The sequence below is a fragment of the Oncorhynchus masou genome, chromosome 2 (genome assembly GCF_036934945.1).
Source record: "Oncorhynchus masou masou isolate Uvic2021 chromosome 2, UVic_Omas_1.1, whole genome shotgun sequence".
Taxonomy (NCBI): Eukaryota; Metazoa; Chordata; class Actinopteri; order Salmoniformes; family Salmonidae; genus Oncorhynchus; species Oncorhynchus masou.
This window is the reverse complement of record NC_088213.1, coordinates 42,431,875-42,444,244: the sequence shown is the minus strand read 5'-3', so window position 1 is coordinate 42,444,244 and position 12,370 is coordinate 42,431,875. Positions and strand designations below refer to the sequence as shown.

At 43.4% G+C, this 12,370-nt stretch overlaps 2 protein-coding genes across 3 annotated transcripts in view; both read right to left on the bottom strand.

Moving 5' to 3' along the window:
* Positions 1-265: 265 nt before the first annotated feature.
* Positions 266-3,187, bottom strand: LOC135505005 (spermatogenesis-associated protein 2-like). The gene is made up of 2 exons (XM_064924007.1): positions 2,646-3,187; positions 266-2,220 (listed from the first exon to the last, which is right to left on the bottom strand). The coding sequence occupies exons 1-2, from the start codon at positions 2,982-2,984 to the stop codon at positions 868-870; spliced, it is 1,692 nt and encodes a 563-aa protein (XP_064780079.1). The 5' UTR covers positions 2,985-3,187; the 3' UTR covers positions 266-867.
* Positions 3,188-4,392: 1,205 nt separating this feature from the next.
* Positions 4,393-12,370, bottom strand: part of LOC135504992 (protein BEAN1-like) — a 60,749-nt gene continuing 52,771 nt past the window's right edge. For both annotated transcript variants that reach the window (XM_064923985.1, XM_064923993.1), the window contains one exon: positions 4,393-7,713. In XM_064923985.1, coding sequence (XP_064780057.1) covers positions 7,314-7,713 — 400 coding nt within the window. In that variant the 3' untranslated portion in view covers positions 4,393-7,313. The remainder of the gene's footprint in view (positions 7,714-12,370) is intronic.

Sequence of the window (12,370 nt, the reverse complement as noted above, 5' to 3'; positions counted from 1 at the left end):
TCCAACATATGCTGAGATGTTTTGCTCTTATTTTATTTACTGCTAATATATAGAGGAACATGTTGTCAGGCTGGAATTGTACTTAGTTGTGAACAGGACCAGCAGTTATTGTGCTAAAGATTGTACTCTTTTGCTGAGATCGTTTGAATAAATACCTAAAAAGGGATTTTGTATAATAACATATGTTAATGTATGCTCTATTGTCGATTTAAAGTTAGTGTAACTGTCTATTTTGTATGATCCATTTGAACTTCTGAATAACACGAAAGTTTTCCAAATGTTTATTTTAGTTAAAAACATTCTGAATAGAATTGGACTTATATTTCCATAAACATTATAAAGCATTCAGTAATGACAATGAGCAAGGAAAGTAAGTGCAGGATTGGCATAGAATTAATTTCACTAAGGCACTGTCACTGTAAGAGGACACAGTGGAAACATTACCTCCACCTCGTAAATTAGGTCAAGCATAATTGACATTGTATTAAAAGTCTCCTAAGAAAGAGTACAAAGCAAAGACGAGGAAATAAATTAAATAATTATTTCCGTCACCTTCGTACATTGAATCCACAGGAGGTTGGTTGCAACTTAATTGGGAAGGACCTGCTCGTGGTAATGGCTGAGGCAGAAAGGGGTGGAATGGCATCAAATACATCAAACATGGTTTGATGCTATTTAATTTGCTCCGTTCCAGCCATTATTATGAGCCATTCTCCCATCAGCAGCCTCCACTGATTGAATCGCCCCCAGACCAAAACAACTTAGTGGCAAGTGATGTTATAGACCTGAACAGGCATGTCAATCAATTTCTCTCTGTGTGTTCTGACGGTCCAGGAGCACCAGCATTCAATCATGACCTTACTTCCTCTAAGGCTCGTCCACCATGACATATGTCTGAAGCAGCTCGTCCTCTGAGGGCTGAAGGATGTGGCCCTCCATGTCCTGGTGCTGAGGGCCTGCGGAGGGCTGGTGGTCAGCAGCAGTAGGGTCTAGCACTGGCGGGTCCAGGTGGCTGGTTGGGACATAGATGGTGTGAGGTGGCTCTTTGATGGTGTCCCTACCAGGAACGTGTTTGTGGGGATTGTCTGCTACTTCACAGCTGCTACAGCCTGGGATGTTACAGACCGGCATCAGAGAGGAATGGCACATCAGAGGCTGGCTCTGGTACCCTGCAGAATCCTGGTGAGGGGACCCATCATGGCAACTGGCATGCGGCAGTGCTGTCTCTTCTACAGGGTATTTCAGGTTCTCCACCTTGTGCTCCTCCACCTTATGCTCATGGACATGCAATTGGCCAATCCTCTCAGCCAGCTTGCTCAGCTCGTCTGCATCATCTGCCTCCTGACCCTCTCTGGTCACTTCTACCTGTGGAGGAGTTGGTCCATGGATCGTGGCAGTAGTCTTGCAGGCCTTGTCTTCTGGAGGCTGGAGCTTTGGGACTGCTTCTGTGAGATGGGGTTTTGGTGCTGCTGTGGTGTGAAAGGAGATGAACTGGAGACCACTTACATCACTGCCAGCTAAATTGGCTGGACTGCTATCTTCCTCAGGTGTGTTTTCTTTGATAAGTCGCCTCCGCACTACAGGAGGTCCACCCAGTGGCTTACTGAATATTGGCTTCTGCCTTATAGCAAGGTCTGGGTAATTCTGCTGCATCTCCAGGATAGACCGGTCATCGTTCAAGAATGCCCTGGGTGGTCTGATTCCTGGAGAGTGTGTCGTCTCAATGGGCTGGACCTCCAAGTTGAGGGTTATCTGTCCATTATCCTGTTGCCTGCCTGGTGTGCTAGCAGTGACACGGTTCTCCTCGGTTAAGTCTCCCTCATCTGTCTCCACCGGTCCTGGGTCTACCAGGGAACAACCATTAGATAGACCCTTATCTTCATTCTCCTCTTGTTTTTGCATTTGTGAGGGCTCTGTTTCAGAGTCCTTTGCCGTCTCCTCGGCAGCCTGGGTGTTATGTAGTGGTGCAGCTCTCCTCTGTAGAATCTCCAGACACTCAGGCTGTGACCGCTGACCCATGAGCTCCAACAGGTACTCACACTCGGTTCGGGCCAGGAAAAGCTCAAAACCCATTTTCATGGCTGTTTCAGGGTCTGCATTGTCTGTGAGTTGGTACTCTGTGTCAGTCTCCTGATGATACCCTATTGTTTCAAGGATACTTTTCGTGGCACTCTTTGTCAGGACCGGCTGGATGCAGTAGACAAAGGGGCCAGTGAACGTCTGAGTGGGAGATAAGAGTCTTAATTATCACAACAACAACTCAATGAAACGTAAGAAAATGTTCACTACAGTATAGAGAACATCTGTGCTTTAATCCTCTCCAGTTTCAAATCATGCTTCACTCTTTGACATTTCACAAGCCCGGCAAATAATTGAGCCTGTACAGTTTACTTTCACTTCCTGATATGTGACAGCTGCACCTTTGAATATGTGGCTTGTGATTAGAGATGGCGTTTCAATGTGAAACCATAGTCATTTATTATCCCTCTATTTCTTACTATGATGATAATAATTTGTACATCTGCATTAGGCTATCCTAGCCATAATCTAAGCCCATTTGCTTGGGTGCATTGCGCAAGATAAAAGCAGGCTAGGCCTAATTGTCGAAATCGATCTATGAATACCATGCCAATTATATTTTTTACCTTGAGCATCTTGATCTCTTTCTTCCATGGGTAAAGAAACAGATTTACACTGAACATCTCCAACACCTCTGTGGCTTTGATGAGCGCACTGAAGAATGCCCGACAATCTTTAAAGCCGGATTTTACGCATTCGAATGCAGTAAGGTAAAAGTCCAAATGAGAAAATCTTTCTCCGGGGTCTGTCTCTAACAGCAAAAATCGTCTAGCTCCCACGGTAACCTGTTTCTCTTGGCATAGTTTCAGGTTACCTTTACTCCATATCTGATCATAGTAATTTAGGTAATTGTCGAAAGCCTCTTTACGCGCTACAGGCGTTTGGTCACCGACACCATCCTTCATGTTTTTTTTGTTGTTGAAAAATACTGTTCAGTTAGGCTACACGCTTCTTATCGGATTTAGAAATAACATAGGAACAAGGAAGTATGACGAGTGGAGGTGAAAGACGGTACACCATTGATATTGTTCTGACAGGTTTGTCAGGTATGTAAAACATTTACAAAATGCGGAAGCATGGCTGTTTCGCTACAGTTAGGCTACGGTGACATTAGATTTGCCCATGTATCAATGAAGTTTCTCCTTCAGTATCGGCTTTGTGTTGCTAGCACGACTGACATCTAGAGGACAAAATATAGCATATCCTTTCTAGACTGAAGACATGCATCTTCCAACAGATGGCGCTACAGGAAAGAAAAATACATCATATTCTAATCATGCCACAAACCTGAGATGATGATGAAACGGCTGGAGCAGCTCTTCTCTGTCATGTTAATTAATCAACTTCCAGTGTATCTCTCTCCGTCAGGTTGTTTTTCTGTGCTGCAACAGGTGATATATGTTACAGTACATGTTCCACCAAAAACAATGAGATAGAGAATGATGATAAACCCTTGAATTATGAATGCACAGCTGCAGCAGCCGGATTTAGATCATGTTTCAGTTGAATAGTGAATGTTAAAACTGTTTTTCAATGGCATGGTGATTTTTCAGACATTTAGGTGATTGGATACCTTCGAAACATCACTGTAAGACACATCTATGAGGTTCTATCACAGATGATGTCCACCTGACCTATGGTCACCTCTAACTCACCACAGAGACCAGAGCAGCTCCAGAGAGATCTCTTCTGCTTTGTCAGTCACATCAGGAAGGAAAACACAGTTTGAAATGATCCCCTTCCTAAGTCAATAAGATCTGGGTGAGTGCAGTATTCACAAAGCCTCATAATGGACGCTGTGGACTTATTATCTAGAGTGCAGTGGCACTAGATGAAATTAGCTTTCTGCTGGCACACCCTAATAGGAGCCTTGCACTGGGCAACGAGGGTAATTAGGAGCAGAGCAACGGCACAGGCCATCTGCTCAGTCGGATTTACATTAGCTAGCTAGCCCACCACCCGAACACAACATTCAGAGCAGATCAGAGGGGAATGAATGGCTGTCAACGGACAGGATGTCACAACATATTCCCATGCGTTATACATGGCAGGATTCGATTGGTTAAACGTTTAGGGGAAACACTTAGCCAATGTAGATAATTGCGCTACACTGTTTCTGCACTTTTGGATGCTATGCAAACACTCCTCATTCCCAGCTCCTTCCTCTACTATCCCTATGTGTATCAATAGTAATGGTCCTCCTCCTATATTACAGCTACTACTCCTAGGTGTGGCCTACACGTAAAACAGGAAGGCGATTCCAATGCCCAGAGTCGCAAAACCAGGACGAACAGTCACACCCGACTCGAATCATAGAGGTCAAATGTATTTAATTTCCCCAATATAAGAAATGAATAAAAGCTCTAATACAAAACATGGATATACGTCGATGACTGTGATTATAGGAAACAAGAATCTTTTGTCACACAGGACAGTTGTGCACAACAGTGGGACTTATAGGGGAAACTATACATTGGAAGTGTACGTGTACAGCGTTACACATTATTTCACATTTATGTTGAACATGGACTTATTGTGCTACCAAAAGGAAGTAAACAACAAAGACAAAACAGCATGTAAGACCAGAGTGAAGCGCATTGCAGTTTTACCTCAACAGGTGTTGGACTAGGTCTTCCAACACAGTTACAGTGCATTTCGAACTGACTTGTAAAGGCAGGTAAAGTTGCATTTCTGGATGACTCTGAGTGTGTCACGATGCACACAATCTAATACGTTGTACTATATTCACTGCATTGCACTTTTAAGATTTCAGTTTATGAAACACAAGAACATCATTATTATTGTATAGCATCGCTAGATTTGCCGCAGCTACATAACAACAAGCAATAATGCTCATTGTCAAATTATTAACACGTCATTTTCAGCCCAAACGTGGCTTTGTTTATAGGGCTTGACATGACCATTCTGACCACAAATAGAATATGTATTAACAAGTGATGAGAACGGCATTTGGTTTTTAAAAGCCATTTAACAGACTCTCTTCAAAGTCAAATCCATTCGATGATGATTGGCACAAGAATGTAACGCAAGAAAAATAACCTATTGATCTTTAATCTTTAGACGTTTCTGTCTAGTGCGAAGCATCTGTGTTGTCGTACATCTACATTCTGGTGAATCTCACAACAACTATTTAATAGTAGTCCTTCCACAGTTATACACATTATTGATAAAGCTATTCTAAATAAATACTCATCTCTTTATAACTTTTATCCACAATGCCAGCAATGCAATCATGCGACGAATTCATTTATAAAATATTCTTTAAGGGTTCATCAGTGAGGATTTCACTTCACAATAAGGGATTTGGTAAGATAAATGAGGGAGACAATGAGAAAGAGAGGGGGGCTGGAACAGAGATGCCAAGTTCTGGGCCAAACGCAAAGGTGACAGGGGGTCATTGACTCTACAAATACGGTTTTATACACAAAATATGGACATTTTCTGCTGAGAGTACTTTTTTCTGGGGTTTCAATGATGAACATAGCCTTATCTGAATAACTTAACAAAGTAACACAAGCCTTGAAAAAGAACAAGCCATTTGGAAAAGGAAAGCTCTTGATTTGTTAATCAGTGTTTCAAGTTACTATGGCTACAATGTTAAGCAGTCTAACAGTCTTAGACTTAGTGCTTGGTAGGCACAGTCATTTTTATACCATTTATACATAGATCACAGACATGTAAGAACAGTTCAACTGGAGACAGTTTATCTGTACAATGAATACTCACAACCAAAAACAAAACACTGAATAATAATTTGAAACCATTAAAAAGATTCCAGCATATCGAAAAATACAATGTGTCTAGACTGAATAATAACTTATAAAAAATGAATTGTTTATTTTATCATAATATCAAAGATGACAGTACTAAAGTATAGTAAACCCCTAATCACAGTAAACTGTGTGCTCATATTATTTGTCCTTCCCACCAATTGTCAAATACCATTGTATCTCTGCTACAAGGTATATTGTACTTTGATGTTAGCTGGCGAATGGGTCAAGCGCATAGTAATTTCGCTCGTGAACACCTAACAAAGCTCTCCACAAAAAGAGGAGTAGCGAGAGAAAGAGAAGAGGATTGTGTGGCGGTACACGTTTAGAGACTGAAACAGAACAGTTTGGATCTAAATAGGCCTCAGCCCCCAGAGGGGAAACCTAATTATAGAGAATAGACAGTATTTCCAGCTCATATGCTCACGTGTTTATATCCAGAAACCATATAAAACCATATACCACAAAAATAATTTATTTCAAATAATAGTGCAAAAAAACCCAACCTACTCTTAGAAAAAAATTGTTCTAAAAGGATTCTTCGGGTGTACCCATAGGAGAACCATATTTGGTTCTAGGTAGAACACTTTCAGGTTCCATGTAGAACCTTCTGTGGAAAAGGTTCTATGTGGAACCAAACGTGTTCTACCTGGAACCAAAAAGGGTCCTTCAAAGGGTTCTCTTTCGGGGACAGCCGATGAACCCTTTTAGGTTCTAAATCGAACCTTTTTTAATAAGAGTGTATAACACTGGGGTATATTTATCAGTTGAAATTACTGGACATTTTACAGACTGTTGGAGTCCTAAAGTCAACTAAATATAAATCAAATATTATTTGCAGGTAGAAAATATTAATAAAACCATATGGATATGTGATGGAATGTGAAATTAGTGTTTCTTTATCAAGAGCGATTCCATTTCAACACAACAAGAACCAACAGTACATACAGAATATCTATGTGAAACCACTTCAGGTTACCTCTAGTGTTTTTGTGTGTGCTAAAAACAGACTTTGATAATGCTTCCTAAATGCGTGAATGCCTCCTAAACTGAGACCATTGTACAGTATGAAGTCAATTCCCTTTGGACAGAAAGACCACACTCCCAGCCCCAGGTAACCAGTAGTAGCCCTGTGATTTCATTGCAGTGCCCCAGTAGTAAAGGGATAGAGAGTGAGGAGTGGTGCGGGTAACATCTTGGGAGTTGGGGGACGCAAGCTTGTCCAAGAGGTAGGGGGAAGGAACGGAAGGTGCAGACTGAGTTCAGGTTCAACCCAAAGTTTCCGCTTCAGTCCAGAAAGTCCATCTCTTGTGATACTGCCTGTCATGCACAAAGGGACACTGGAAGAAGCAGAAGAGAGATTTCAGGCTGTCCTACTTAGACTGGGGTGGGGGGTGTGGCTGTCCACACGAAGAGCATTGGAGTGGACTAGCCCAGTCAGCTCTACAGGATTCTGTGTGCGACAGCCCGGGCTCTCTGGGGACTATGGCTGTCCTCCGAGGGATGTTTGAGCAGGTCCATGGGCATCAGAGGGATGGGCTGGTTCTGCCTGCTCACCACCACCTCGTACGGGGGCGCCTCCTCCAGGGGGAACGCTGACTGGGAGATGGAGGATATTGGCTGCTGCCGGAGCTCGTGCAGTCCGATTGGGTAGTGGGAGGCGGCGGCGCTGCTGGCGGACACCCAAGAGGACCCAGCTCCAGTGGACGGCTCCTCCATCTCCAGGCTGGTGTAGGTGGCCTGCTGGTGGCCCCGCTGACAGGGGTCCATGAGGGAGTACGGAGGGGGGTCATCTGTGGGGACGTATATCTGTGTCGCACCTGGTCCCACACATTCATCATAGCTGAAATAAAGAGGAGTATATCAGGTAAATACGTGTAACATTTTAAAAGAGGTTTCAAAAGGCCTAAGGATATCTCCAACCTTCAAACAGTGGTAGGTCAAACAATTTAGCCTATGCCGATGGACCTGGATTCTATGTTTGTAGTTAGCAACATCAACACAAATTAAATGTTTAACATAAGAAGAGACAATGAATATGACATGACTGCTGTCCTGGCTGTCTGGTGACTAAACATAATCGACATTTGAATGGTGAAAGAGGCCTGTTAGAGGAGACTCTTGTTATCTACTGTGAGCTCTGTTCCTGTGTGGCGGCTGCTAGTCTTGGTCTGGTGCTTTCCATGGGAGAGCCTGCCAATGGACAGTTATTTCAGCTCTCACATAACCCACAATCCTACAGTGCACTGGAAGTCTGTCTAGCACATACAACCACGCTACTAGAGCTGCCGGGCTCCATAGAGCCCCTGTAACACAAAGGGAATACGCAGAGAGAAAAAGAGAGGGCGAAAACGGTGTCAGTCAGGCCGACTGGCTTGAGATACATTTGCCACGGACCATCGTCATATGTGTGAACCACCCGCTAAATCACTCTCTACCACCCCGACCGCAGGGGATATCTGGGAATAGAGTAAAATACAGCGGGATAATTGAATCTGTGGAATTGTAAACAGCATCACTCTCTCAGAGAGCGGGTGTGGGGAAGCAAGGCAAATGGCACTGTGGCTGTGGATTACTTAAGCCTGTCACCTCCGGGCTGGGCCGGGCGATACACTGAGAGATTTAATGAGGAGAGAAGGCATTGCGAGCCAGAGTAAATGAGATCTTTATTAATGATAGACTGGATGAGAGTTCCACTTCCTCTGCATAGGGCTGGGAAAACAATATTTTCAGTAGCAGGTTTAGCTAAACGGAACAGTAGGAACATTCACACTGGCTCTCATATATCAGATGAGGCCAGGTATAAAGTGTATTAGGTATACACTGAGTGTACAAAACATTAAGGACACCTGCTCTTTCCATGACATAGACTGACCAGGTGAATCCAGGTGAAAACTATGATCCCTTATTGATGTCACCTGTTAAATCTACTTCAATCAGTGTAGATGAAGGGGAGGAGACTGGTTAAAGAAGGATTTTTTTTAAAGCTGTGAGACAATTGAGACATGGATTGTGTGTGTGTGCCATTCAGAGAGTGAATGGGCAAGACAAAAGATTTAAGTGCCTTTGAACAGGCTATGGTCGTAGGTGACAGGTGCACTGGTTTGAGTGTGTCAAGAACTGCAATGCTGCTGGGTTCTTAATGCTCAACAGTTTCCTGTGTGTATCAAGAATGGTCCACCACCCAAAGGACATACAGCCAACTTGACACAACTGTCAGAAGCATTGGACTCAACATGGCCCAGCATCCCTGTGGAACACTTTCGACACCTTATAGAGTCCATGCCCAGACGAATTGAGGCTGTTCTGAGGGCAAAAGGGGGTGCAACTCAATATTAGGGAGCTATTCCTAATGTTTTGTACACTCAGTGTATATTTTCTGCCATCACATTACCCCATTATGTTCTAAACATTATTCTGGAGGGTTTCAAATGGGTTTGAGGTAAATGAAAGTATGTGAGCTACTCTCATAGTCAGGTATCTTCTCCTCATAGACTCATACAGTCAGATATCTGCTCTTCATAGAGACTCATACAGTCAGGTATCTGCTCCTCATAGAGGCTCATACAGAGTCAGGTAGCGGGTCCTCTCCTCGGGTGGTGCTCTGTGCTCAGTGGGACAGTAAAAGATGCTGTTCAGGAGTCTCAGTAATGACTGCTTGATTTCAAATGAGCCGTGCAGCTAACTCCCCGGCCTCTGCTCCCTCCCTTCACCCTCCATCACTGTGCTGCAGAGGGCTGCCTGTATGCCTGCGTGCAGAGCTATTTTAGACTCCAGCCGCGCTCTGGCTCATTCAGACAGACTTAATGTCCCCAGAACACTGCAGGACAGAGACATTTCACATGATCCGGGGTTACAGACAAAAACAGGACTTGCCATTAGCCGGTGCTATAGTGCAAAAATGGTTCATAACGGCATTTTCTATTTTCTACAGTGGGCCATTAATTTGCCATATAGCAGTACAAATCCAGAGTGAAACCTGACGGACAACATTGACTGTATTCTAAAACTTTTCTCCCTTTTCCCCCCTATTCTACTTGGATCGACGATTTTTGATTAAAAAGGTGAGCATGAGCTTAGATACTTTGATTAAAAAGGTGAGCGATACTTTGTAACTGTGTAACCAAAGAAACAAAACAAAAAATGCACTCCTTTCCGCCCTCTGGCTCGGTGCGTGCAACGCTCAATGCTGTAGCATTGCTCGGTTATGTAATGACTGCATAACGCAGCAAAGTCAAAGTAGTGGGCACAGAAACGCCAACTTAGTATTGAGAGGTGATGACACGACTGGCAGTCAGTGGTGATGCATACAGCATCTCTCAATTACTTTATTTTCTTATCTCAGATACTTTCTTCTAAGAGTTGAAGAGGAGGATGATGCCCCACTTCTTATTGGTAAACATTGCATTATCTTATTCGTTCAAATTCCCTCTGGATACGTGCTGTTATTGAGTAGATTGTATTCCACACTCTTATGCATCATTGGCTATAGCTGTGCAGACAGCTGGGCAGTATCAGAACTGACCAGGGGTCACCTGACTACTTGAAGTATCCGGATGTTGTGGGTAGAGAAGGATTTGTTTAGCTAGTAATCACTGTCAGGCACTGGGGGCCTTCAAAAGCACGGAATCAGGAGTTCCCAAACATTTTGGGGTCTTTGACCCTATTTTGACATAAAAAATGTTTTGCGTCCCCACCATGTAAAAAGAAAAGTAATGGAATCAATGGCAAATGTTTACTTTTATAATTAGACAGTCTATTATAAATCAGTCCGACAGTGTTTATGACAATATTTCAATCTGAAGAAAGTATAGTTTGAAGTGACTAAAATGCGTCAAAAAATGTATTGAGAAGTTCAGAAGATCATCAGGCAATCATTTTGTATAACCTTCTAGAAAAGAACATAACCATTAATGATGTTTTTTTCCACCCTCGTCTGATTTAGTGCCTGGTCTTGTCCACTCTGTTCTAACGAGTCCTGCGTAGCTTGTGGGCATCGTAGAGGGAAACAGAAGGCCTGTATGTGTTCCTGTTAATCTTATCGTTCAGTGATGGGGTCATAATATTTTTGTCGTTTCAACCGTTCAAAAGATAGGGCGACATTTGTAGGAAGAAAACAGAAACCGCTCCGTTTATTACAACCGCATATAATGGCTATCAGATTTTCAAATCAGGCAACCCCACATGAGTTCGCGACCCCTACTTTGGCAAACGCTGCACTAAATACTGTACATAACACCCACATATCTCTCAACCTTTCTAACCCATACTGTTAGTCAGCTCCAGTCAGAAGGAATATCAAGTTATCAGCTGTTGCCCCGGTTACTTTCAGCAGTGTTTTCCCCCTACTCGTTTTCATGAATAAATTATGACCATGCTGATCCAGGAAAGAGGGGGAGAGTCTCAGCTTACAGAAGTGTCTATGTGTGTGTGTCTGTGTCTGTGTGTATGTGTGTCTGTCTGTGTGTGTGTTTGTGTACGTGTGTCTGATATTCATCACACAGCTCAGCAATGTTATTAATCCCTTCAAGGGTGCAACAAACTACCAGCTCCACATAAACACTGAAAATAGGACTTTTCTCTCTAAATAAACACGCTGATACAGACATTTGTTGAGAGTTTGCCAGGTATGGCAGGCAGCGCTGTGGACACCTGCGGGCTTAGCTGTTTTCATGCCAGGGTTTCATGAGCGTTTCACCAAGCTGAGAATCCCCCCTCTGATTCCGGTGAGAATATTTTTCACGTTGCAGTCCCCCCCCCCCTTTATGGGAACTATAAGTCCCCTAGGATGCTAACACAAGGTGTTGCATCCTAAAAAGGATGAATTATTAGCTAGCAAAGGCAGATATAACACCGCTACAGCCTAGCCCTGTTTAGATTGTCTAATCAATCCTGCCTGCAGTCTACTGCTGTTTTTAATCATCAACATGCTTTATGGGGTGGTAGGTAGCCTAGCGGTGAAGAGCATTGGCCCAGTAATCGAAAGGGCACTGGTTTAAATCCCTGAGCTGACTAAGTGAAAATCTGCCGATGTGCCCTTGAGTCAGGCATTTAACCCTAATTGCTCCTGTAAGTTTCTCTGCTAAATGAGGTAAATGTATGTTTGCATACACATTCATTTCCCTGAGCACAGTTGTATAATTTGTTATCTTGGCTTAATTAGTCATAGGATGAAACTACAGTATGGAGAACCATGGGACTTCTCCAGAATATGTTACTTTCCAACGCCTAGAGAGGCATTCACAACTATGATACATGAATTCAGGCGCATTAGGCGGTCCAAAGGTTGGAAGTAAAGCGCAATACTATATACTGTAAATCTTTAAAGGTATACAAGGTACTGCAAAGCCCAAGGAGAGGTGTGGGTCACTCGAGGGAGGACCTCTGGCTTCTGGCCTGGAGCTGTGGAGAGATGACAGCACTGACTGGAGCATATGGCCCGGTCTGTCCACTGCACTGCGGGGCTGGCACAGGGAGCTCATTTTTTCAGCTCCCTGGCA

Excerpts from the sequence above, each read along its gene's own strand:
- LOC135505005 (XM_064924007.1), bottom strand. The coding sequence starts at position 2,984 with ATGAAGGATGGTGTCGGTGACCAAACGCCTGTAGCGCGTAAAGAGGCT. Across the intron at positions 2,221-2,645 it reads AAGAGATCAAGATGCTCAAG|ACGTTCACTGGCCCCTTTGT; the intron begins GTAAAAAATATA and ends TCTCCCACTCAG.